Below are 27891 nucleotides of genomic sequence, written 5' to 3' on the forward strand. Positions count from 1 at the left end.
AATTGACCGGTTCGCGATGTGTGTATGTGTGATTAGTGATATATTTGATTAAACTTGCCGCTACCATGTCTTTTGACTTATTATTAGATTTGTTGCGAAATTAATATTAAATTTTTTGAAGACGAATATTGCAGAGATAAATGTCGGTAGGTGCGTTACGAAAATTATGGTATAATATACGGTATGGATAGTCTTCCTGAAGCATTACAATGGAAGTAATGTGAAGAAGTAGAATAATTTCAAAAGGTATCATATTTGCATCATATGGTGAATTTTAAAATTTCAGGACAAACGTATTATATTCTTTTTAAACACAACTATAGATTTTTAGTACATATATTAAGCCTTAGTATATGACGTAGCCTTAGTATATGACAGACTCATAAATTTTATATAAAATACATTATATTTAAAATAAGATAATCTTGAAATATTTCACCTTTTGCTAAATTTATAAGTTATATACCAGAAAAAAAAAACTTAGTAAAAATTAGCATAGACCCTTACGCAAGGATATGTTGTGAAATTATATTTCATTAAATTATTGCTAAAATTTTTCGCTTTACTAAATTGATGAATTTATTATGTACTGAAAATGAAAATTTAGTAAAGATTAACACAAGCCCTTCGTATAAACGTTTATATCGTCAAGTTTACAACACGTAAAATTATCACTTGAATCTTTTACTAAAATATTTAAAAAATTCTTTATATTTTAGGAAAAAAATAACGAAAACGTCTGGCAAAACGTATAGATTGGATAAAAAAATCGGTTTGATTACTGAACGTAAAAAAAAAGATTTTCTCTGATATTTCACCCATTAAATATTGGTGCGTTCATAAAAGTAAAGAAATAGCAACATCGGGACGAAACAATTGTTTTACGAAAGTTCTTTGAACTCTAAGATACTCTTTTCACACAAAGAATTTCACAAATCTCTTTCTTTTAACTCATTTAATAACGAGCCTTTCTTTGATAAACTTCATATTAATTAATTCATCAATTTGAGCGAAATGAGCACATCAAACTAATTGTAAGTGAAATTATTACTGCAGTTAGGAGAAAAATTTGCTGTATCTTTTATTAATTGTAACAGAGAATACCATTATTGAATTAATAAAACTCCAGAAAAGGATTACACAATTTCAAGAAAAGATGCGGGAGCGGTTTAGAAATTAATTAATTTTGATTATTAACAAATTGCGTCAAATTGAATTCAAAATATAAGTGTGTAAAAAGATTAATGATATCTTGGTTGACAATGTTTATCATTTGTAAAATTATAAATTTCATGGGTTTACAAAGCGATTATCTAAAATTGAAAACAATAATTACTGCAGAGACCTTTAAACATCCTGGTATAAAAAATGTCTTCCTTTGCAAAATTCTTTGAACTAAGTTGGAATTATATATGCGCATATATTTCTTCTCAATTTGTTAGTTATTAAAATAAATTTGTAGCGTATGAAAGACATATGTATTTCCCCCAGTGTGTTCTTCCCACCGCACGCGCATATTGGAATGATGCGCATGCTTTGCCTGCGTTGGATAATTCCAGTCTCGTGGGATCAGTATGTCCTGTGGAAGAATTGTAGTAAATACTCGACGCCGAGGTATAAGAAAGCGCTGATTGCGATTATTGACATTCGCGTATGTGTACCTTATCATGCGGAATGTTCGACGAATTTCCACACTACTAATAGTTTACGGTAAGCAAGCAACATATGATTCCAACTTCTTTTTGTGATAATATAAGAACCATATCGTGATATTAAGAAAAAATGTTGTAACATTGCAAAACCAACTTTAAAACAAATTTTATATCTTATAACTTTTATTTTCAAAACTTTTCTTTTTTATTTATCACTTTGATATAATGCAACAGAACATAATAGATATAATGCAATAGATATCCTTTTAGATATGTTACTGATAAAACAAAACTGGGTAAAGGCTCATAAAGATATTTAAAAATGCAATTGTGTTATTTACTGGTGTCATTAACATTGTCTCACATTCATTAACGATTTCTAACATTTATATACTCTTTATTTTGAATCCATACATTTTATAATAATATCACATCAGACGAATAACAAAACAAAAGCATAGTATTTATTTAGAAAAATGTTAAATAATTTGTGCATAATTTGAAGCCTTATATAATTTACAAACCTTACATTTTTACTTAACTTGCGCATATTTCAATCTTGATTACGTAATCATTCGACTAATAATTGATAAATGAGATACATTGCTGTTTTGCATTTTATCATGCACATTACAGAAAAAAATTTTTTGATTCCATATAATAAAGGATAATTCGTGATAATTGTATATCCGCATATTCCAAAAAATTTCTAAAAAATCTCAACTAGTTGTCAACCAGAAACCAGTTGGTGATCTTGAACCTTAGTATAAAGAAGAATCTATATTGCTTATGTTTACTCATATTGGTAGATAATAAGCGAAGATGAGATACGAATACGCACGCGCAATACATCCCATACAGCACAGAAAATTTCAGCAACATTGCAGCAATATTGCAATGTTGCAGATTGCAATGCAATATTAAGGAGACATTGCAGAAACGTAAATTAACAATATGCCTGCAACATTGCATGACATATGCCAGTAATATTTCGGAAACATTGCAATATCATAATTTTTTAATAAAATAGTAGCAATAAAGAGCCAAAGTAGAATATTCGCGTATAATAATATAATAATTGAACTCATCCATAATTATTCATCCGCATTTAGCAAACTAAGGTCATGCGACGTTATTAAATTTTCCATTGAATCTCTGCATTCCCTAACAGTACAACCGTCCATATATCGACTGTAAGTCGTCTCATCCAAGTCAGGCTTTCAAAGTTAGCTGCAAATCGACTTTGCATAGACGTCTGCAGACATTCTTTAAATGTTGACTCTAAGACGTTTAGAAAAAAGCATGCGGTCCCGTGGTGCTGTGTGCATCATAGTATTGTTAAGATAAATATATAAGATAAGATAATAAATATTTATATCAATAAGTCCATATATGAAGAAATCTTGATCTACAAGAACCCAATAAACAAACAATATTTTTTAATTGCTTTCTTAATAATAATTTTTTGATATTTAATTTAATTATTGTATTATATTGATATACATTTTCTAATTACATTCTTATTTATACAAATATCAGAAGTTATTCCAAATGCTATTCTGCATTTGCAAAATTAGTAAAAAAACTATAATTTTATATTTGTTTATATAAATACTGTGCTTTAATTATACATATTTCATTTTCTATAACGTATATTGACCTAATCTACCAGTTATATACACATATCAGCATAAAGTGTTCACAGGTCATCAGTGGTCACAGAGATCAATTCGCAGCGATCACGGAGGTCAAGCAACGTTCAGAGTCGCGACTTGGATGGGTGACCGCTTGAAAATTTCAGAAAAAGATTCTCAAAAATTTTTCTTGCAAAAAATGTTTTTTAAAATGTTACACAAATATTGTTTTGTTCATTGAAATTATGTGGTGTAATAATATTTATGTGAATATTTTGGAAAAATGAGATGTTTCAATGCAATATTTCAAAAAGCGGACATCTTAACGTTGCTGCAATCTTCCAGCAATGTTACAGCAATGTTTCGCAATCAAAATGCAATATTACAATGTTTCAATAAAATCATTCTGCAGTGTTCCTGCAATCTCTCTGTATGGGATGTCTTTACTAAATTTGTTCGGTTAATTGAAGCTGTTCTTATGTCACTAGTAGATATGATCAATCCATACCTGATTTTTCTATCGTAAAAAAATATGCGATATGAGCATCAAACACACAAGATTGTCCTATGAATATAAATCTTAATTACAATTAAAATAATTTAATAAAAAATTTCAATCAATACATGCGATACATAAAATAACAAGAAAACAGATTTTGATAATTTAGCGAAACAATTATTTGGATTTTACAGTGTGTATTGGTTCTGGGTACGCACAAATGAATAATGATTGCGGGTAAGTAAAACATCGGAATAATGCAATATGCAAGTAATAAATACTAATTAATTTAATAATAAATAAGTAATTATTTAGAAGTAATAAATAAATAAGTATTAATTAATTTAATTGTTTGAACAGGCTGGATAAATTTCAATGTCGTGATGGACAATGTATAGCAAGTACATTGTTATGCGATGGCAGAAGAAACTGCAGAGATTCGTCCGACGAGACAGAGGCAGAGTGTAATAAGCCAGAAGTTCTGTGTCATCCCTATGCCTTTCGTTGTAATTACGGTGCCTGCGTAAATGGAAACTCAGTGTGTAATGGTATTCAGGATTGCGATGACAACAGCGATGAAACGCAACCCCAGTGCTTCGGAAGTAACGTATCAAATGGTCAAACGGAAAGAACCTAGACGCGATTGTAAATCGTATCAGTTTTGCGTCGTCTACAATACAGTCGTTACGATGTTACGACTGGACTAATCAAAGAAGAAAATATATCATTTTTTCTTCTGTGATTGATCAGTCGCAGAGTCGTAACATCTTAACAACTGCATTGTAGACCCCGTATTTACATGCAGCAACGGTCAGCGCATTCAGAGCTCTGACCTATGTGACGGACGACGAAATTGTGCGGATGGCTCCGATGAGACATCTGAATTATGTAGATCATTGCGGTGAGAATCTTTTGTACACGGAAAGAACAATTTATTGTAATATCTAAAAACTTAGCTACATACAGATCAGAAAATAATTTTATGTTAAACTATCAAAATAATTATATAAGACGTTTAAGCATGATGATACTGCAGAAAAAAATTTTTACTTTATAAGTAACCAGCTTAAATGTCCAATATAAATTTTGTAATGGTTGAAGTATCATAATTGTTTTCAAATCTGTATTTTAACAAAAATTTTCCTTTCCGTGCATATTTGAAATATGATTTACAGTTGTACATTGATCAAACGACTAGTCTGAGAGGACCGCCTTAAAACTGCCTATTTGTTTGCAGTTGTCCCTCGACAGCTTTCCGTTGTTCGTATGGAGCATGTATCGATGGTGATTTACGATGTAACGGAGAGGTCGATTGCGCCGATGGATCCGATGAAGATTCGAAATTATGTAGAGGATATGCATGGCCGACACCTCTACCGACGATATTACCACCTGTAACAGAACGACCGTCATCTCGACCGACGACATCAACAGTAACAACACGACCAATACAGACTCCTAGGCCAATACCTACTGGTGCGAACACTTGCAGAGCACCTCCGCAACTGCAAAATGGTCAATGGAAGTTACGATCGCAATGTTCAAGTGGACAGGAATGTTACGTTGTAGAAGGAACGCAATTGGGATTAGGATCTCATCTCGTCTACTCCTGTAATTCGGGATATGAAATAATAGGTCCGCCCGACGTGTTCTGCAGTGGAGGACAATGGATTAATATACCAGGTTGCAGAGGTATTAATAATTTTATAAAATAATAATTTTATGTTTTTGAAGTACTGAACTATAACAATATATATATATATATATAGAAAAATATTTAAAAATTCCTGGATACATAATGTTTTAACCGAAACTATGGTTGTTTCTAAAGTGTTCAAGATCGTGATTGATTTGGTATTTAAAATGTTTGATAGAGATACGCTGCACACCTTTAACTACAGCGTCTGTCCAAGCTACATGTACGTACGACGATAGATGGGTATCGTGTGAATCTCCAGTACGACCGAGAACAAGAGCGGTATTGCAATGTCGAAATAGTTATCGGCCGGAAAATATTGATCAACTTTCCGGACAAAGGAGGAACGTAAGATGTAATGCAAACGGTCAATGGGAACCGGCTCCTATGCGATGCATTCCAGGTCCGCTCACGATAAACATTTACGTTAACGATAACAAACTTACGTTTCATACCACTTTGGACAGAAGCAACGCTACGTTTATTGAAATTTTGGATGATAAAATCATTATACATACGGATGTCAACAATCCAAATTATCGGCCGAACATTGATGTTAGAATACCAAAGTCGAATAGTAATGTAGCTGCAGAAGAGCCTCGAGCTTGGGGTTAGAGCTATGAAAGAGAAATAGTGTAATTATAAATAGTACAATTTATTCAAAATTGGAAACATTAAAAAAATAACACATTACTTTTTATAAGAAATAATTTGTTACTCTTACTCGTTACTGATTTTAAAAAGTGACGCGTTATTTTTACAGTTACTTGAAAAGTAACGGTTTTTTATTCTTTTTTGTAATACTATAATAAGTCATTAGATTTTAAAATTACAATACTTGATAATGTTAAATGTAATAATAAACATAAAAACTTGAAACTCTCTAAGCTATTCTGTATATAGTGCAAGCTTTTCTTTATATTAAACTTCTCTAATAATTTTTATAATTCTTTATTTTTTAGTTTGCTTATTTTTACAAGAGAAATTAGATTAAATTTTTTCAACATTAACGTCATTATTAAGCATGTATTCCAATAATCGTTGCCAGTATTGAAAATCTACGGCACATGAAATGTAAATTATTCGATACTGACAGTAACTTCTGACAGCCCAAAACATAAAGTAGTATAGGCATATTTTTATTACGCATAATCAGCGCATGATTTATTTATTGAATACGTATAAGGATAATAGAAAACCGAAGTAATGAGTAATTTTGTCATGTTTTTGTAAAAATGTAACAACACGTTATAATTACCGTTACAAAAAAAGTAACGATATGAGAAAAGTACGATATCATTTTTAAAAAAAGTAATAATTATTACCGAAAAAAAGTAACGAAAACGCTCGATCCTGAATTTTTTAAATATTACTTTTACAGTTGTCATGGTAGTCATATATGCCATTTGTTCCATCGAGATAATTCACATACCTATGTTAGTCTATGTATTACAACTTCTATTCAAGTTTCTATTATAATTTGAAATTGTTTCCTAATGGACCAAAGATTTAATGAAATATTTAAAATTCAATTTTTAAGTATTGTACAAATGCTGTGTACAATTTATATATTCTTAACTGTACACACACCTATATACACACATATATATACTGAATATATTTAATAAATTTTTACGTGACTTTGGTACATCTTAATCTCTTTCCCATCCCATTAATCATAAAATTATCACAATGACGATCATTAAAATTACAGTAACTGTGAATTATCTCCTTCTTTTACATAATCATGCAAGTAATCATTATGCTGTCTTTTATTATCACGCCGAGACAATTACTCCAATCGAAATATTTGTTGTAGAGTGCGGCATTATACCTCCCAATGTTAAACCGACAGTTGTAGGCGGTATTCGACCAAATATCACGGAATTTCCGTGGCATGCCACGTTATACCGCGATGAACCTAGCGAACCCAAAAAATTTTTCTGTGGAGCATCTATTGTTCAAGAGAATGTCTTAATAACAGCAGCTCATTGTGTATATGATGAGGACACTAGGCAATTAATTAAAGCTAATTCCATTTACATATTAACGGGAAACATCTATCGCGATTACAATTATAGACATAATGAAAATCTCGTTAAAAGAAATCAGGTTCGCAAGTGTATACAATGCGATGTACACTAATCTTTACAGAATATTGTTGGAACATCAACGCATACTTTCTTGCAGGTGAAACGTATTTACATCGTGCGCAGTTATCTAGGACTTGTAGGAAATTATCTTTGGGATATTGCGATATTAGAACTCGTCACGCCATTCGTGTTGTCAACTTGGTTGGTTCCTGTATGCATAGATACTTTAAACGATAGGAATGTATTGGAGGTCGGTTCTCTGGGAAAATTAGCGGGATTTGGTAGAACCGCACACGGTGAATCTAGCGCGCTCCTACAGGCTCTGACAGTGCCCGTAATTTCACTTAGCCAATGCAGGTCCGTAAGCCAAAATGCTAATACGGAACAATTTATCACCAATGATAAGTTTTGCGCAGGCTACACGAATGGTTAGTAGAATAATTATACGTGATATTAATTAGCAAAACTTCTTACAACTACAACTTCTTACTAATTTTCTCAGAAATATATTTGTGAACTTATTTATTTTAAATATAGAAGTTATATAAGGAAAAAGAAAATATTTAAGGATTGTTTTTAAATTTAAGAATAATTGTTCAAAGATGCGAAAGAGAGAGACTTACATGAGCATTGTATATTTCAGGTTCTTCTGTTTGTGATGGTGACAGTGGCGGTGGATTAGTCTTTCGAACTAATTTGTGGTATCTCCGAGGTATTGTTAGTGTTTCCCTCGGCTCGATACAAGAGGGTGGAAATGTTCACTGTGACAACAACTTGTATTCTTTATACACAGACGTATCCAAACATATTTCATGGATACAAGATGTCATTACAAAAATAGAACAAAATCAAATCCATATATTATGCGCAGATGAGTCTCAAACAAGATGTTCATAAATTTAATGATGATACCACTAATTGTTACGTACAATCATGGAGGAAAAAAATTATCTTGTACCACATGTCTATCGATAAATTATCTTTATTCTTTATTAAATTTATATGTAAAGTTGCAACTTTACTGAATGAAATAATAATTAAAACTTAAAAGACTTAGAATAAGAAGTATTTTCTTATACATATGTGATATAAATGAGATTAATTGCATAATTTTAACTGTTTTTCATTTAGTGATTTTTAAAAATTCTTACTACTTTACAATATAAATATGTAAAAAATGGATAGGTAGAAATAAAAAGTAAATTGCCATACATATCTTCTATTTTAACTTCATGTATGCCAAGTTATGCAAAGCAGATATAATAAAAAAATTTTTACATATTGTTTTTATACACAATGTACATAAAAAATTACGTTTCATTATATGACACAATACCTACAGTAAAACATTTTTTTTTTAAATTTGAGATGACTAATTTTTTATAATGTTATTATATAATCATATTGACTATTGCCACTTACACACACTCAGGTTCCTTTAGTGCCTTTTCTTTGTCAGATGGTACGGACGGTAGGACTACATTTTTGCTGGGTGAAACTAAACCTGTAACATATATTTTACAACATTATTTTATAAGAAATATAATCATTTCTGTAATATTTACCTTCCATGCGTAAGTCTTGCAAACGTTGATTCAATTTTTCAATCTCTGGATTCGAATTGGGAACCATAATGGAAACTTTCGCATCATCCTCAGCCAACAATTCTGCTAATTCTTTTTCCAATTCAGCATCAGAGTCTGGGTTGTTTAGTGTCTCAGATAAAACTGTATCTATGTCTTTCTTCTCCTCTAAAATCTGATTAAATAATAGATATTAGTGCAGTTTGTGTTAAAATCATAATGCATACAATATGTATACTACATATAATGCTTACTTCATTAATGTCATCCATAACATCTTTAACTTCATATTCTGTTAAATTATTTTGTCCCATTTTCTTCAATACATCAGACCCAGTTTTATAAGCAGATAACACAGCAGAATTAGAATGCGCATCTTGAATATTGGTGATGAGAACGCGCAGATTTGTAAGAGCTTGCGCGCGCTTCTCTATGGTCTTTTCTAATTCCATTTTTCTTTTCAACGTCGTTTTCGCCATCTGCCGCAATTCTTTCCCCAAATATGATTTTGCTTCATTAACAATATTAAGCTTTTCTTGCTCCATGAGTTCTATTTCCTTAATAAGTTCATTTTCCTGTTTTGTCAATTTGTACATGCCTTCTTCTATCTCTGTAATTTCATTTGCTGTTTGCGCAGAAATTTTCACTAATAATTCACTATTTGTATTAGAATTCTTCCTAAATGTCACCTTTCTCCTTTGTCTCAACCATTCTAATGTCAATCTCACTGCTCTTTCCGAAATATGCTTTTTTGTTTTGCTCTTGCAATATTCTACTATTTCTGATATCGGAAATAAGACATTTTTTCTAACTTCTGTGATAGAGAGGATAATGTCACCTAATTCTCGCACAATCCGCAGATGTACATATCTTACTTCTGTGTCGTTTGTCTTCTGACCCACAACATAATTTTTTACTTTGGTAAATGACCAGCTAATTGGTTTTTTTATAAATATGTCAATCGACCATGCTGTCCACGTTTCACATGGCTCTTTAAAAAAAGCAGTCTCTTGAATTATCTCGTTATTTCTAAAAAAATTATAAGATATATATTAATGACACAAAGAACAAGACATATTATATGCATGTTTAAGTATTAAATTTTAAACCATGTACTCTATTTTTATTACAAATTATAATTGCTTTAATTATAATTGATTGTCTATAACTGATCTAAAAATATAGGAAAAATTTGACATACTACTGTGTCCAAAAAGTAAGGTGACATTGCATTTATTTCGAAAATTCTTTATTTATTCTTGCAAATCAATTTCGTCCCCTTCAAAGTAATCCCCCCCTGATATAATACACTTATTCCAACGGATTTTCCAATCTTCGAAACAGTTGTAATAATCGATTTCAGGAATGGCCTTTAGCTCCTTCTTCGTAGCGGCTTGAATCTCTTCTATCGACTCGAAACGGTGATTCGTGATTTTTTAACCAAAAACTCGACTAATATCGTTCCACAACCACCGTATTCACCTGATTTGGCTCCATGCGACTTCTGGCTAGGGGGGCACCGTTTCGAGTCAATAGAAGAGATTCAAGCCGCTGCGAAGAAGGAGCTAAAGGCCATTCCTGAAATCGATTATTACAACTGTTTCGAAGATTGGAAAATCCGTTGGAATAAGTGTATTATATCAGGGGGGGGGGATTACTTTGAAGGGGACGAAATTGATTTGCAAGAATAAATAAAGAATTTTCGAAATAAATGCAATGTCACCTTACTTTTTGGACACAGTAGTATGTATATTTAAGCTGTAATAGTACCTTAAAAGCTCCTCAGTTACAGTAACCAGACAAAGCGGCGCACAGCCTTTTCTTTTGAACACTTCGTTTAAATCGACTATTGAAAAGCTGCATTGCATGTTGTGCTTCAACCACTCATATATCAGATTATTCCAGAACTTGTATTTAGAGATCCAATCCTGTGGGTTTGCGGATTTGCTGCGAAACGGTGAAAACAATGCACTTATCCTCTCCTCCTGATTCCAACATTCTGGCAATTTTTCCGCTGGTAACGGCGACAGATTGCCACTGTTGTTTCCGTCGACCATCTTACTGTCAACGTTACTGTCATTCATCATGTTTATTAAATACAAAATTTCACAAATCACTCCAAGCACCGCAAATTACAAATATAGGTTATAAATATTGCCTGATCGAAGCAAATGCGTTTTATTCTCGCGATACATATTCCGTCGATTTGCTTCCCATCTTCGTTGAGCTTGTTCCGATTGGCAGTGAGACGAGTGCTATAAATAGAAAAGTATTATTTGCATTTACGATTAAATAAAAGTAACGTAGGTAAGACGTGTAATTATAAACAACGTGCGTGTCATCTTACAGTTTCAAAGATTTCGATTGAACGTTTCGACAGATATCTCAAGGCACTAATCCAGAGTTCGTTTTGTAGATTGAAATACTTTTTTTTTTATTCAGGTTATCTGCACTCGTCGGGGTTCATTTAACTGAAGCTGTGTCGTCAGCTGCTAACCAAGATTCAAGATTGGTGTTTATAAACGATTGGGAAATCTATTAACTACTTAAACGCCATGAGATGCGCGACTCAAAACAGAAATACTGTTATAACTGCGCAGGATGAGGAGAGCTGCACGGACACGACGGACACTCTGTTACCGATTGCAAATAAAAATATCTAGGTGCACCCGGTCATTCATTCTGAATGCAGCTCTGCATTTGCATCGCAAGATGGCGCAAGTGGAGGCTTTTCGTTACGAGAAAGCGTATGGTAGGAGGAGGGCCAGGAGGGATTCAATTCGAAATAAGTACGTGTACGAGATGGGCGTCAAGGATCTGTGGAACATTTTGTCGCCCTTGTGCGAGAAGAAACCGCTGTACGAGCTGCAGGGAAAGACCATTGCGATCGATTTGAGCGGGTGGATCGTGGACAGTCAGACAGCCGTCGACAATGCGACGCAACCGAAGATGCATCTCAGGTAATCCCGCCTTTATAAGTACTTGGTTTGATTTATTTGTTAAATCGGTCTGAAATTTTGATCTAACATTTTTTAATTAAATGATGCTATTTAATCAAATAACGTTAAATTGAAATAGTAAATTAATAGACTAATATTATACTGATTATACTGTATCAATGTTTTTTTTTAAATGTATTGTATATTATTATTGATAAGTTATTATTTATGCAATTTGAATTTCTTGTTATAGGAACTTGTACTTCCGTACGTCGTACCTTCTTATGCATGGGATATATCCGGTATTTGTACTGGAGGGAAAGGCACCCACCCTAAAACACCAAACTATTGCACGAAGGAACAATGTTCGTAGTGGACTTCAGGAGAGAAAGACTGCTAAGAAAGTAGGGAGAGCACAGTTTAATCGAGTTCTAAACGAGTGTAAAGAATTATTAAGATGCATGGGGATTGCTTGTGTACAGAGCCATGGTGAAGCAGAAGCTATGTGTGCTTACCTGAATGAAGATGGAGTATGTCTATATACCTGATTTATTTTTAATTTATCAAGATAAATTTTAGATAAAGGAAAAAAAAATGTATTTTTAGATTGTAGATGGATGTATAAGTCAAGACAGCGACTGTTTCTTATATGGTGCAAAAATAGTGTACAGAAACTTTTCTATGGGAGGACATTGTGCAGCTACAGGTGGATCTATGGACATCTACAATATGGAAAAAATAGAGAAGATATTAAATATAGGACGAAATAAAATGATAGCGCTAGCTTTGCTATGCGGTTGTGATTACAGTGAGGGTGTGAGTGGTGTTGGAAAGGAGGCTGCTCTAAAATTTTTCAAGACTGTTGAAGAAGCAGATGTCTTACAAAGGTTTGATATCTATTGTATGTTCTTATTGAATTTATCAAATTTTGTGACTACAGGTAAATTCTATTTTTCTTTTTTCTTTTTTTACAGGATTCAAGGTTGGAGAACTGACACTGGTTTGGATGTGATTGAGTCAGATATGTTAAATTCTAAGTTATGTATAGCATGTGGTCATCCAGGAAAACTACAAAAACATACGAAATCAGGTTGTCCTGATTGTGGAACCATTAGAAAGTGTAATGATGATTTCAGGTAAAAATTATATTTTGATTATAGCATTACATATATATTTCTTTAGAAATAATTTTGTAGAAATAATATATATAATTTTTTATATATACAGAGAAAAAAGGGCGTTGATATTAAACGAAATATCATTAAGAAAGAAGGCACTTCATAATGAAAATTTCCCAAATCAGGAGTTGATAGATGAATTTCTTATCAGGAAGGACTCTCTTCCAACTAAATTGGATATAAAATGGAAGCAACCTCAACTCAATCAACTTATTGTAAGTTTATTGTTATGTATCTTATAATAAGTCAAAGTTATAATTTAAAAAAGTTTTTAAAGTTACTATTTTTCTCATCAGGACTTCATGTCTAAACATGTATGTTGGGAACCACAATATGCGTTTGAAAAAATTTTTCCATTTGTTACTAGATGGCAGTTGTTACATTTATCAGATTTTACATTCGATGAACGTTTATGCATGGTAGATTTATTTATTCCCGAAGGCATAACAAAGATACGTAATATTAGATCTGTAGCCAGTTATGAAATTATATGGAAAAAAGAGCATGCTGTGATAAAAATGTTAAAAGAATATAAAGAGCAAACAAGTGAGAATGATGATGACGATATAGCTAACAATTTGCTAACAAGTATTGAGCCGCAAGACTTGGTTTTAAAATGTTATCCAGAATTAGTTGAAGTATTTGAAAATGCTAGGAATGAAAAAAGAAAACCAAAAAAAAGAATTGCAAATTCTCGGAAAAAAAAGACTACATCAGAAAAAAATAATAAGAAAATCGATGAATTTATATCTAGAAATGATCCAATATCTCTAGAGGATTCCTTTGAGAAAATGGCAGTTACACCAAAAAGATTAAAACAGAAAAATGTTTCAAGTAGATTGAATAATAAATTAAAAATAAAGAGCGTGTCTGAAGATGTTGCGAGCGTGAACGTAAAACAAATGAAAAGTGGTCCACAATTTAAAAGAGTTTTAGAAACAGAGAAGGTAAATCCAAAATTGAATAACACAATTGGTAGAATGTTTAATGAACTTTCGCCTAATGATTTTATGAGCGAAGATGAAGATGATTTAGAGATAACAAATGTAATTGAGAATATATGTAGTAAACAGATGTTCCAATTAAGTAATTGTCAGCCTACAGAAGCTATTGGCCAGCCAGCAAAAAATACAGAAGAATGTGCAATAATTGATGAATTTGAGCCCGTAACGTACACTAACAAAAATCAAGTTTATGCAGAAAATAAAAAACAAAAATCAGATGACTCAAATGATGAATTTGATATTAATGAATCATATATTCCTATTAATCAAAGAATACAGATGGAACAAAATCGAAGGTCTTTATCGGCGTGCAATCAAATAAAGAAATATAGCTTTGATTTTGAAAATATTATGGACGAAACCGATAATGAAATTATATGTTTAGATACGTAATTTTATACTTAACTTATAATTAAGATTTAATAAAAGTTTTTAAATATAAAAACTTTATTTCGTATATCTATATTAAATTCTGGTTTTTAAAATGCAATATGTTTCAATTAATACATTTCAATATATAAATTTTATATATACATATATATTATATAATATTCAGTACTTAAGTTATTTTGGGACAATGTGCCAATAAACACTTTTATCATTTTAAATTATGCTTGAGATGTACAACTTTTTACTTGGGATTTTATGATTTAGAATATTATATAATCTATGTATTGAAATTGAGCACACATATTTATTTTTAATTTATGCAAATTTTCAATATTTTTATATTTCATAAAAATTTATTAAGAAGTATTATGAAGGATAATTTATTTTTAACATTTATTTTCTTCTTTTTTCATATTTATATCATAATAGAAAAGAGAAAATACACATTTTTTTTAGATTTATATTCATAATGCATATTGTATGTGTAATTATTATAAAAATATTTTAATATGTGAAAATTTATTGTCACACATATGAATAATATTATAATCGCATGTAGATTATTTGATAGACCTGTTACACGTTTTAATTACCTATGAGATTATATTATATGACAGACATCACATTAAATATAATCTAAAACTTTTAATCATTTCTTCGATCATTTGTTTAACTCGAGATATTTGAATATGAACTAAGATGGATGCTTTTCATCAATAAATATTTTTACTTGTATAATATTTCAATATATTTATTTCTACGTTACAAATTTTTATTTCATTTTGTGTAATATTTAATTTCTAACTGAAAATGGAGATATTTTTAATATATTTATTTGATTATTTTAACTTACATATAAATCTGTACGTACGGTAAAGTTTTTCTTACAAATTATTCTCAAATTTATTTCCAAATATTATGTTATTTATATTTTTTGAATTGCATTAAAATACTAAATATTAATGCACTACAACATAAAAAAGTACACATATTTAATAAAAATGTGTATTTTTATGAATAAAATATTATTTTATCTTTAAAAAATTTTTCCTCCAATTTCTTCTCCAAATTGCATATGTATTTCTACTTATTTTTATTTTTTTGCACACAAAATTAATTAAAATTTACTTTCAAAATATTAGTAGTTACGAGACGATATAATATTTCGAAGAATTTTAGTATAAATTTTAATAAAACCTAACTGAACTATTTTATATTTTATTTTAGTAAATATTAAATCAGAACAAATTACATAAAATTCCTCGAAATATACCATGTTACCCCACGACTACCATAATTTAAAAAAATTTGTTTTGTATTATTTCGTATTAATTCATATTATTAAAAATTAAAAAGTTGCCATTGATTAATTTATTTTACATAGCAATAACAGAAAGATTTATAAAAATTTTATAACATGTGTGTGTAGATATTGGATTATGGTTTGGAGATATTGGATGGATTATCTTACAAGTATTGTAATCAGATTTGTTTCTTGTGTATGTAACACGAGTATTCATTGAATTTACAAGAAAAGGGCATATATACAGAGATTTAATAGAAAATGGAGATTTTCCTTTACGTAGTGTTCGATATGTACATATATTGAGTATTATATGTATATATAACATGAATATATTGATTTACACAGGTTTTCAATTATATTTTTCAAGAATTTCTGATTGTGTGTGTGTGACTTCAAGTATTTTTCTTATAATGTACAAATTATTAATGTAATGTCTCGGTAATCTAAAAAGAATTGTATTACTTCTCTAAAAATAAATATCTCAAAACTAATTACTTTAGAAATAAAAATTTATTTATATTAACAGAATTTTTACAATTTAACTCGATTTTTATATTTTTAGATCTATTGCAACAGATATGTGTACATGTAGTTAACAGTGTGCTTATATTTCTTCATTAGATTATGTTCGGGATTATCGTTATTATCATGAGAGCGAGAGAGAGAGAGAGAGAGAGATTCCCATGTAGTTTGAAACTATCTCAGATTTCTCGTCTAGAACGTTACATGTACGTGTACAACATGTATGTTCCTCATTAACACATATTCTAAATTATAATGTTGCAACACAAGTGTTGAATACAAGATTACGTTACGCTTTGATTTTATTACTTATATATATTATTATACGCTATTAATGAATATAATTACTGATTATATGTATAAAGATTTTATTATAAAAATATTAAATATAAATGTCATATAAATAAGGATGTAATTTGCTTTTGTATTTTGCTTTAATTTGCAAAAAGATTTTGATGATTATATTTGATTAAACGTTAAATAAAAAAAATGAAGTGTTTGTATGCACTGTAAATAGTATCGTATTATGAAATAATTTGTTACGAGATGTTTACAGTGGACACTGATCCGAGAAAATTTTATCAAATTTTTGTACAATAGAGTTCCTATTTATATGCGTTTATATTTATTTTTTTATTTACACATATTTTGTTAATATATTCCAAACAAATTATTGAAAAATCTTGAATCAATAGTAGCAAGTAGCGGGAAGTTCAAATCTCGCAAATTATTTTCTGTATTATATAATTTATCTATAATACTTTGCAATTTTAATGTAATTTTATAGTCATAATATCATTTTGTGACTATCTTGTAATATTAGATATTACATTAGATAAAATTGTCCATTTCTTATAAGTCGAGACTATAATTAATGGAATTTCTATCAATTTATCAATTCTTTATGACAATTCCACGCGAGCAATTACGAATTTCCTCCTGCCGTTTACACTCTTGTACAAATGTCACGTTTCATTAAAGGAAGGAAATATAGGACTGTCAATATATAAAATCAATTTACGTCAGGCTATTGAGAATTTTCGATCGAACTGTATTACAAACAAATTTTACTTTGCTGTTTGCTAATATCGTGCTTCGTGGTACGAAGTATAATCTATTGGATTAACCACGATTTATAGTTTTAATAATTCTAATAAAGTTTTGTTGCCATTTGAAATTTTCGTGTACGACAGTGATTAGAAATCTATTTTTGATTTATTTACTGTATAAAGAGCGACACATTATTATGAAGAAATTATTATTTTTGAGTATGTCGAAGAATTATTGATTTTATTAAAAAATTTATTATATACAATACTTGAAGACATTATTAAACTTTTAATATTCTTTCATTTCATGTCTATGTGTCTATTTGTAGACCAATAGTTCTGAAGTGCTTGAAATTGCCTTTCTTAAAAGTCAGCACACGGCGGCCGCATCCTAATTTAGCATTGAAAGGGTCAAGCAAATGGATTTGGGATCTCGATAAAACGTTTGCATTTGCATAAACTGAAGAAGGTGATGAAGGTGAAATTAAATCCTGATCAGTACTTGTTGGTATACACACTGTTAAACGATAATCCGATCTGAAGAATTACCAGCGATAACATAACACTTTTCCAATAACAAAGTCTTTATTCTCGACGCGGAAGGCGTTATGAAACGCGAAGGCGACAACGATCGTTTGAAAGTGACGAAATAACAAAGAAAGACACTAAAGCGGACTGTACGATTTGAGTGAAATATGATTCTGAAATAATTATAAGATCACTGAGAGATGGATTTTGATACAATTCATTTATGAGAAAGTATGGAACACCCAATGTGGTAATCGGATTTTACGAAGTTCTTAAGTAGACTGGTATTGATTTCCGACTATCTGGCTACCTGTGCTATAAGTGGATCCGATCATCGTTTAAAATCTATTTGCCGTTTCATTGAGAGGCTAAGATAATATTATATTTTTTACGTTACACAAAGTATATTTTTGTATATTTTTATATTATCAACAATTGCACAATTTTAGAATTTAATTAAAAAAATAAAATAACTAATATATAAATAATGTTTATATATATATATATATATATATATATATTAATGATTTAACATAGAGATTTTTGTAAATTAGAAATAAAAAGAGCTCGCGTTTCCTGAACAATATAATAATCATTTGCATAAAAATAGTTATGTTAAATTTATTTAGTATATTTTTTCTTCTTCTATTCGCGTAAATTATAAAATAATCGCTTGCGCCTTCGACTTTAGTTTCAATAGTTTATAATATGAATCTATTCGACATTTGATACATTGATGTTCGAATTATTGCTTCAATTCAATCTACTTGGTTAAATTAGCGTGAATAACGCGATATCTACGGAAGAGGAGACAAAAGGTAGTGTAATTGTCACAAAGCGGCTACAAAATTGTTGTGGTTGAGCAATTAAATGCTTAGCACGAATGTAAGTTTCTTAGGTATCTGGGGAAATCTAGTTGAACGTCCACTTCTAAGAAAATGATTTGCATTGTCATCATAAACTTTTATATTTAAAATGAAAGCACTAATTTTACTATTGAAATAAAATAAATATAAAAATATAAATGGTTATTATTACAACAACATAAAATTATTTTATTATTTTGACTTTTTGCTTATGATAAACACGATTTAATTGCGAAAATATGAAGCTCCGAATTGAATTATAAAATCATGCTGATTAATTAATGATTCTAACTATTGTAATCGGGTAATCGCGGCCAGCTTATTTGCTATTGCAGTCATATATTTATTGTTTGTTGTAAAATATAAAGCACTGCTATTATACGTTACAAGACGACATTATTCGTCTGCGGTCGAAAGAATCAATATAAATGAAAAGATTGATAAATAAAAATTTTAAAAGGTACACTCGATTTTGCAAATGCATCATTACTTTTATCAACCCCAAATGCATAGCATGTGCATTTTACATGTATGCGCGTTACATATACACCGTTGTCTGTATTGGAACGAGGGCAGATAGAGAAGGTCGATGGGGGTGGTTGCTGGGATTTTCAGTACGCGCGCGATCTCCGTGCCGAAAACACGTTTCTCTCGAATGTTCGTACAACCTTTAAAGTTCGTGCGATCTATGGCAAGAGCTCACTGTATAAAATTACCATTAATAAAATTATAAAGAATATCACTACCGATGATTATCTTTAATATATTATTATTGTTATAAAAGTGCAAAAATTTAAATTAAAGCAATCATAATTTTAATAATTACGTTTTTTTAAGCGCAAGATAAAAAGGCAAATAAAAATAATAGTCCGGCAATAAATATTTATGTTAATTTTCACTGGTATTACTCGACAAATGTATGCTCGATCGGAATGTAGTACAAACGACGAATTGTGATTTCGAATGCTCATCAGACGACAATTAGCCTCATATCTACACACTAGTGAATTAATCATGCTGACAGTTTCCGTTGAAACACTGCTATTAATTCAGTTATTCAGAAGTACACGATATGCTATGGTGATGTAACGTAAACTAATAAATAGATAAATTTATTGGTGATAATTAAAGATAAAAGCTTGATAAGTTAAAGGTAAAACAACAATCGTCAAATAATACTTTATAATATTAGAAATGATATATGGGTTACAAATAAGAATAATATTTTGCTATAAATAAAAATAATAATTGTTGAGGATAAATAGAATGCACACATAAAATTGATGATAAACAGTGAATAGAAAGTGCATCAAGGATCTAACAATATTTTAATTAATTTTCCATGTGCACGGGCAAATTAATTTTTGGTCTATGTGTAACGTGTATTATTTTTGATAAAAGTTAAACAATAATTAAATTAAAAATGAAATATTTATTGCGCGAAAAATAATTTTTTATAGATCACTCAAAATCATATTAGACACAGTTGGTTCTCACGTTTAGATGTGCACTTCTCTTTCTATGCTGATTCTCGCATTGAAGGTGTCGGCGCTCCGGATATTACATATTACGTGCTTATGATGCGAAATGTACGATATTATATGAGACTATATTTTATGGGTGACACACGGCGCGTTTGACGTTGGCTTTCGAGCACTTTGCTATATCGCGAACATTTTAATTAATGAAGTCTTGTAAGGAAGCGTACGAACAATTAACGCGACTCACACGTGTGCCGACGTTTATGCAATAATTCACATAATATTCACGCGTCATTCATTACGACAACAAATATTGTATGATACTTACTGAATCGATTATTTGAATTTAACCGCATGAAGCTATTTACATAACGTCAATAACGTAATTAATTAATCTCAAATTGACTATGTTATCATACGTGAAATAAACTGTCACATCGATACGTGTAAATCTGACTCTCTGTCATCTGGTAAGTTCTGTACAGATACATATTTAATGTTATTATATATAATAATATAATATTTATAAGCTATAGATGTAGTTGAAAGTATTCAGTTCAATATTATATTATAGGCTTTCATAAATTTGGAAGTTTTTAAAATAATTGATGTATGTAAATTGTATTATAAGTTATATATGTTTTTGAATATAAGAAATATATTAAAATGATGAAAGAAAGAAGTCAAGAATAGAAATCTTATATAGATAAAAATGGCCAAAGAAAAATTTATATAAGTTATTAAAGTTTTTATAAAGTGCTGTTTCGTATAATTAACATAAAGGAAAGTATTGTAAACTTTTTGTTGATTTCTTGTAAATTATATTAAAATCAAGATTGAAAATATTACTTCCATTACTTGCATTATTTCATATTTTGTAATCATTATTAAACGTAATAATCAGTATTTAAAATTTACAACTCTAAACTAGACTTTATATATAGTAAACTTTTCTTTATAAATTTATCTAATAATTCTCTTCCAATTCTTTATATTAATTTTTTATTGTATTTAGCATTATAAAAATTTTGATTGTAATTTACGCAAATTTTATAAATTTTTTTATTGTTTTTGAGTACGAATGTCGTAATTAAGAATAGATTTCAGTATTTAAGTACCATTTATTTATAGAAAATCTATAGCTTACATTACATATGTACTATATAGACTTTTAGTACTGGCAATGACTATCAGAATGCAACATAAAATATAAAGTATAAAATATTTTTCAATATTTAAAATATATTATAAAATGTAAAAATAAATAAAACAATTCTATTTATAATGTACGTGATCTTTAATCTAGCAAGCCGATTACTGTACGTATTTGCACAAAAGTGTGCGAATGTGTGTGAATTTGTTTAATTGGTACAAAGATAAGAAAGAACTAATATAACGGAAACCGTAACCGTTGAATTCGTTACTGTTACTGTAAAAATGTAACGATTCTTTTTAGTAATCGTAGAATATCGTTACCGTTATCGTTACAGAAAGAAAAAAAGAACAATTGTTACTGAAAAAAGTAATGACCTATACAGCACAGAATATTCCAACGTTGCAATAATACTTTTAACCTTTTTTGCAATATTACCAAAATGCTGCAATCTTGTTGCAATATTGCTGAAATTCTGTTCTGTATGGGGATAACGGTAATGATGTTATAAGTATCGTGTTATTTTCCGACTTAGATTAAAATGTTTTGGTTTCCTGAACAGCTTGCTAGGTAGTTTCCTAGTTAGAAAATAGAAATATATGAGCTTAAATTTGAAACACGCGTGATTGTGGTCAACAAACTTCTAATCGAAATACTGACCACAGTTTTGCACCCTTTATTATTACATAAATTGAATTACTTTCGGCTTGCACATAATTAATCGGATAAGCAAAATAACCCGTGGGAAAACCATTATATTAGAATATTATAGCGTAATGCAATTTTCATACTTTCTTTGTTAGCAGTTGCTCCGCTAGCAGACAGTAAATGCAAATTTTATTGTTCTGGCGTGGAAAGCATAGCGTGACCTAAGAGATTTAGTCTATGATAAATAATTTTATGGCTGAAATTCGTAACAGGTGTCGCAACGTGAAATTGAGCTCTGTAACCTCGATTGCTTTTGTGCGAATTTGAAATGAGATTGCATTCTAGTATTCGAGGAATTCCTATCTATTATCAGAGGTTCTAGCGTTGGCATTCCGTTTGTTTAAGACGAATCGAAATACTAAGTCGAGACGCGCGATACAGTAGATTAAATAGACTTCGAGCAAAATTGTTTCACAAAAATAATTGCTGTTACAAATTGGCTTTGTTATTATTCACGTGTACATATAGTAAATAAATGTAAATTTTGTTAACCGATAATTTATTTGCGCAAATCGTACAATTATAATAATAATTAATTACAATTATTCTTAAAATAAATAATTTAATTATTAAATAAATTTAAAATTTCACGAGAGATTGCCAGCCTCGCGAACAATTCGTCATTAATGATACAATTTTGTGAATGAGTTTGAATTAAAATCAATATGCGAGAGTCTTGAGTGCGAAAAACCGACATTTACATGAATGGCGCGTACTTTTATGCAAAATCGCTCATCGCATGCTCATCGAGTGTTTGAAGAATTACTGTAAATTTATTACTGCCGCTTCCATAATGTCCGACGCTGTTTGAACAGCATGTTTTCACGAACTTGGACCACAACTGCGCAAACAACTCAATTTGCTTATTCCTATTCTTCGTTTCTTTGTTGCTCCTAAATTCACCTTGTTTCTCGGCTATTTAATCCCGTCATTGTTATTTACCTTCGTTTTATTTACAGGAAATCTCAGTGTAGATTTTGGTCAGTAATTAAATAAAAACTTATGCTGGTAGAAATTAAAGCATGAATGTGTTATTCAGTTGCGTTGCAGAACATGTTAATTGAAATAAAGAAATTGAAATAGAGAAACAGATATAGTAGCAAATGAAAATGAATAAAAATAAATTTCTTTTGATAGAAAAAAATAGAAATCTTTTTTTATATTTTATGTTGTGTTTCGATAGCCATTATTAAAAATATTAAATTTTCTGGTTTGAAACAAAAATTTTAATAAAATAAATTACTATGTTAACATAAAACGCAAATAATAATGTATATTAATTGTATTGCAGCATGGTTTGAACGAATCAATTATATTTTATGTAAATCGAAACATTTGACTTGCAATTTTAATTTTTGAAATAAAAATCGACTGAAAGAGATATACCGTAAGTTAGAAAAGATGATGAAATATATCTTAATCATCGCGAAAGCTCGGTTAAAGAATAAAAAATGTAATTTAAAGAAAGCAGAAATTATTCAACTTTGGCAGGAATTTTTCTTCTAAGAGACTGATGAGATTTTTACAGTTTTAATTTCGTAAAATTATGGCGTATCATTTTTTTCATGTTATAAATAGCAAGAAGGATTAACTCGGTTTGTATTAGAAAATATAATTGATCCATTTCAATCACGCTATTAACTGTGAGGTTATTTGTGCGCCCTATTGTCTGCACTGTAGTTTCCATTATCCCTGTAATTTATTTCTTTGTACATCTGGGAACCATTTGTCTACGATCTTTAAAAAATTTTAAAGTTGTATAAACTAATTTTAAATAAGTATTTTTATGACATTTTTTTACTTTTGAAAAAACAACGTACTTGATAATTTGAAATCGGAAGATGTACGTGATAAAGATACAAGTCGCGCATAATATAAATATTATTTTCATGTTGTACAGGATTATTTCTAGATACAGCATCGTTCTCTTTAGATACATTATTCTCATTTGTGTTATATGAATATATCGCGTTGTGTACTGTTTAATATATTTTTCTAATATATCTTATTCTATTATGAAAAACTTTATTTTTTATGGAGTAAAAAGCGTAATTTAAGACGCTTTGCTTTACGCACATATAGTGGTGATCATAAAAATAGAGTCATTGAGAAAGGAAAATAACAATCATAAGTAAAAATACTAAAGTTTAAATTTATACTGAAGTCACTTTTTTTTATTTATTCCAAACATAAGAAATTAAAAACAAATTTCCATTTTATTGCAACTTATATTAAAGTAAAAGAAATAATAAACTAATATAAACGCATTAATTTTTATATTGGCTCTATTTTTATGACCTCCAGTGTTCGTAAAAACTGTAATAAATACTTGTAAACGCGAAGTAAAAGGAAATGATTCTACATATACGTATCAGCTTCGTATTGTTTTTTTGATATGTGTGAAACCATGTCAGTTTTTATAGTTGTCATGCGTTTTTAGTTAACATGTTCGCGCATAACAGGTGCCAGATGCAAGTTCAAATAGTTGACACGGAAAGGTACTCTCTGTTAAGAAATTTCGTTGTACATATATGTTATTTCGTGCAACATGAGACAGATAACAAAGAGCACATCGCACACCATTCTTTTCATAAATCGTCTAAACCAGAAAGAACTCGATGCAGAGTTTGAATAAAATATCTGGTATTCAATATTTAAATATTATTAACAATATGGACTGTGTTTTAGGCTTGATGTATTACGCGCAGTTCTTGTCAGTTAGAAATTGTAAAAATTCATACAAAATTATTATTAAGCATCAAGATTTGCTGTAGACCGATATTGACCTTCTTTTATGTTTAAATATTATTTAATGTGATTAATATTATTAAATATCTCAATATTACATATATGAATTATGTTGTACTATCGCATCATTTTCTATATTTCTTTCTATTTATGAGTTTAATTTTTTAATTAAAGTTAGAGAAAAGTTAAGGAAAAGAAACTTTTCTTTGTACCTTTTACAAATTAAAAATTAATATTCTTGTATCCTCAAATTAAAGTATTGTTGAAATAAGATTGATACAAAATTTTAACTGATAAATCAAATTTGTAACAATGAAAATAACTAACTCAATTATGAGATATAAGAAGATATGAAGAATCTCGCCGAGAGATTCTATATTGCAGTCTTTTCAAATTAATTCTACATCAATAGTTAAGAGAATGTATGTAGTAAACTCTCTCTCTTTCTTTCTTTTTATTAAAATTTTAGCGCAAAGGTAGAGGTGACATATGGGTTTGACGTATGGATTTTGAAAAATTCTTCTATGTTAATAATTTATACTTTGAAAGTTATTTGTAACACATTTGTCGAGGAAAAATCGACTTTGTGTTATGAAGTATAAGTTATGAATCGACACAAGTTTTACGTCAACTTATATTAGGTATTGATTTTAGGAATAAGAACTTTGGATACTTGAGTTATGGAACAGGTTGAAATTTTTTATCTCCTACATCGTTTGCATATTGATCTATTTGATAAGACATTTATTCTCTTCCGATTCAAGTCAAGTCTTTTAAATTTTTATGTCATGCAAATACTCGTTACATTTACGGTAACGATTTTTTTTTACATTCGAGGTGTTCTCATTTATCGTAATAAGCTGAATAATGACGCAACGTCTAAAAGCATTGCCGTAGATTAGTAGATGTTAATTAAATACGTTTGGCCTTATTTCAAAGTCAAGAGTTGTGTTAATCTTTTTTTTCTACTTTATCTCGCGGAGCACACTTTTTCCGCTTTTAATGTTTTAATGCTGACGTCTGGTTTCTTACATTGTCACTGTATTTTATTCTTAGCCGCGGCATTTTTCTTGCTGTACAAGGAGAGAATCTCGTGTCAGCAGGATGCATATGCTTCTTGCGTGTATTATTTAAGAAAAATCTTACTTTAAATCGCGGTACTGTAATAAAGTACACTTTCAAAATGCCATTATTTTGTTTGACACATGGCAGATACTTTCGCTGCACTTTCAAGCATTATTTTACTTTTTTGAGGATATTACAAAGTTGCACTTGACGTGATACAAATAAGAGAGGAGTTCCTTACTCTTAAGAAGGATTTTATGATTTATTATTCTGAAGCGTCGAAGTTCCTGGCATTTTAGAGCAATGTCAACCTTACAATAAATTTTTAACCAATAGAATGATACTTAATTTTTTGTTAATTATATAAAATAATAATTTCTCTAAAGTTGATCGAATGTAAAAGATATGATATTTATGTTTATATTACTCTCTGACAAAATGCCAATAACTAGATTTAAAGAAATTTTATTAAAAAATAGAGGAAAATGTTAATAATTTAATTATATAAAACAGTAAATTTTTAATTCATTTTTGTTAAGCAGACATAGTAACATTAAATTTTTTTTTATTGAAATAAAACGTCATCAGTTGATTAAAATGCATTCGCAGATTAGATAACTAAATAAAACAATCAATTCTTAATTGAGAAATTCAATCCATGTTCAAACAAAATATAAAATAGTAAATTGCATAAAAACAGTTTTAATTTTTCAGAAAATAAATTTAAAAACTCATTTTTCTATTTTATCGAGCGCTTTTTTTTTTCAAAGTCACAAAGTTAAATAACTTTAATCTTTTATTTCAAATACGTTTAATTTAAAAATATATTTCTTATTTGAAATTTAAGAAAATCAAAAACACAAATTTGGTAGTACATATGTTAAATAAGTATTAATTATCAATGCACGCCAAGTATCATTAAGTCATTTCTAAAGTTTTTATATGAATTATATCGGGACGATCACAAACGCTATCTATATCTTATTAAGTTTGTGACAATAAATTCGATGAGTTTAAAAGAGGTTTGGCTGTAATCATTGTAATAAGAATTAGAGATATTGGATAGAGATGGTACCGTGTCAGGAACGGAATGTTGCTAAGTGCAATTATCCTGTCGATAAAACTCTTCAATCGATTTCCTGTGATAGGTAGTACATGAAATGCTGGTGCACAGGTGCAACTTGCTTGAAAGTTATTGATGGTTGGTTCGGATACTTTATCAACAATCAATAGTTTTAATTGCGCGAAGTCTTACTAAAAGTTTTAATACACATGCACATGAAATTGGCACGCTCAAGATTTTGATAATTTGTATGCATTGTATGTACAAAGCATAAAATAATTATTAATAATTTCAACAAATGCTTTTTATTATGTAAATTTGATTACTCTTCTATACGAATTAAATTTTTATTTTATTTACAATAACAAAATTTTGTTTTAAAATTTGTGCTAAATAATTTTTATAAATAATAAATTATATGATAAATAACTTAAACAAAGAAAATATTAATTAAAATTATTAATTACAATGCAATAATTTTTTTATATAATAATCTACTAATTATTTGAGAATTTTTCAAATTAAATTTCATGATTCAACTTTCGAAATAATTATGAGCAATATTTAATAAACGAGACATTTAATTTTCATATCAACACTCGATGTTTCACAACCATTGTAACCGATAACTGATTTTTAATTACAATATATTAAAACAAGTTAATATTCACACCCACGTATGTAGGAATCGTTTTTAATATATAGAGAATATTATTTTTGAGGAGCAATTTACG

The 27891-nt window shown here is 29.4% G+C and overlaps 4 protein-coding genes and 1 long non-coding RNA gene across 9 annotated transcripts in view; 3 read left to right on the plus strand and 2 right to left on the minus strand.

Moving 5' to 3' along the window:
- The first annotated feature begins 289 nt into the window (after positions 1-289).
- Positions 290-8787, plus strand: LOC105194434 (modular serine protease-like). Its single transcript, XM_011159334.3, has 9 exons — positions 290-1710; positions 3980-4022; positions 4146-4387; positions 4572-4686; positions 5023-5477; positions 5660-5884; positions 7301-7593; positions 7672-8002; positions 8218-8787. The coding sequence occupies exons 1-9, from the start codon at positions 1668-1670 to the stop codon at positions 8469-8471; spliced, it is 2001 nt and encodes a 666-aa protein (XP_011157636.1). The 5' UTR covers positions 290-1667; the 3' UTR covers positions 8472-8787.
- LOC120359821 lies at positions 5088-8303 on the minus strand. Its single transcript, XR_005576612.1, has 3 exons — positions 8198-8303; positions 6000-6098; positions 5088-5177 (listed from the first exon to the last, which is right to left on the minus strand). It is a non-coding gene; the product is annotated as an uncharacterized LOC120359821 (long non-coding RNA).
- Positions 8778-11734, minus strand: LOC105194453 (charged multivesicular body protein 7). Its single transcript, XM_011159365.3, has 5 exons — positions 11505-11734; positions 10928-11412; positions 9412-10186; positions 9140-9332; positions 8778-9078 (listed from the first exon to the last, which is right to left on the minus strand). The coding sequence occupies exons 2-5, from the start codon at positions 11242-11244 to the stop codon at positions 8993-8995; spliced, it is 1371 nt and encodes a 456-aa protein (XP_011157667.1). The 5' UTR covers positions 11245-11412; positions 11505-11734; the 3' UTR covers positions 8778-8992.
- Positions 11735-11817: 83 nt separating this feature from the next.
- Positions 11818-14686, plus strand: LOC105194461 (flap endonuclease GEN). The gene is made up of 6 exons (XM_011159379.3): positions 11818-12117; positions 12350-12626; positions 12703-12983; positions 13071-13232; positions 13324-13489; positions 13571-14686. The coding sequence occupies exons 1-6, from the start codon at positions 11870-11872 to the stop codon at positions 14669-14671; spliced, it is 2235 nt and encodes a 744-aa protein (XP_011157681.2). The 5' UTR covers positions 11818-11869; the 3' UTR covers positions 14672-14686.
- A 4023-nt stretch (positions 14687-18709) lies between these two features.
- LOC105194469 (tyramine receptor 1) overlaps positions 18710-27891 on the plus strand; it is a 47771-nt gene continuing 38589 nt past the window's right edge. The window contains exons 1-2 of one of the 5 annotated variants that reach the window (XM_039459065.1): positions 19518-20092; positions 20400-20890. Coding sequence is in view for 1 of the 5 variants with exons in the window: in XM_039459064.1 (XP_039314998.1) it covers positions 19529-19596 (68 nt within the window). In the remaining 4 variants the exon portion in view is untranslated. Of the gene's footprint in view, positions 20891-27891 lie in introns of all 5 variants that reach the window. The other 4 variants (XM_039459066.1, XM_039459067.1, XM_039459064.1 and 1 more) reach the window with 4 other exon arrangements.

Source organism: Solenopsis invicta, chromosome 16, assembly GCF_016802725.1.
Source record: "Solenopsis invicta isolate M01_SB chromosome 16, UNIL_Sinv_3.0, whole genome shotgun sequence".
In the NCBI taxonomy this organism is placed as follows: Eukaryota; Metazoa; Arthropoda; class Insecta; order Hymenoptera; family Formicidae; genus Solenopsis; species Solenopsis invicta.

Excerpts from the sequence above, each read along its gene's own strand:
- LOC105194434 (XM_011159334.3), top strand. The coding sequence starts at position 1,668 with ATGCGGAATGTTCGACGAATTTCCACACTACTAATAGTTTACG. Across the intron at positions 4,023-4,145 it reads CAAATGAATAATGATTGCGG|GCTGGATAAATTTCAATGTC; the intron begins GTAAGTAAAACA and ends TTGTTTGAACAG. Across the intron at positions 5,478-5,659 it reads TAATATACCAGGTTGCAGAG|AGATACGCTGCACACCTTTA; the intron begins GTATTAATAATT and ends AATGTTTGATAG.
- LOC105194453 (XM_011159365.3), bottom strand. The coding sequence starts at position 11,244 with ATGATGAATGACAGTAACGTTGACAGTAAGATGGTCGACGGAAACAAC. Across the intron at positions 10,187-10,927 it reads GTAACTGAGGAGCTTTTAAG|AAATAACGAGATAATTCAAG; the intron begins GTACTATTACAG and ends TAATTTTTTTAG. Across the intron at positions 9,079-9,139 it reads GCAAGACTTACGCATGGAAG|GTTTAGTTTCACCCAGCAAA; the intron begins GTAAATATTACA and ends TATATGTTACAG.
- LOC105194461 (XM_011159379.3), top strand. The coding sequence starts at position 11,870 with ATGGCGCAAGTGGAGGCTTTTCGTTACGAGAAAGCGTATGGTAGGAGG. Across the intron at positions 12,118-12,349 it reads CAACCGAAGATGCATCTCAG|GAACTTGTACTTCCGTACGT; the intron begins GTAATCCCGCCT and ends TTCTTGTTATAG. Across the intron at positions 12,627-12,702 it reads CTTACCTGAATGAAGATGGA|ATTGTAGATGGATGTATAAG; the intron begins GTATGTCTATAT and ends ATGTATTTTTAG.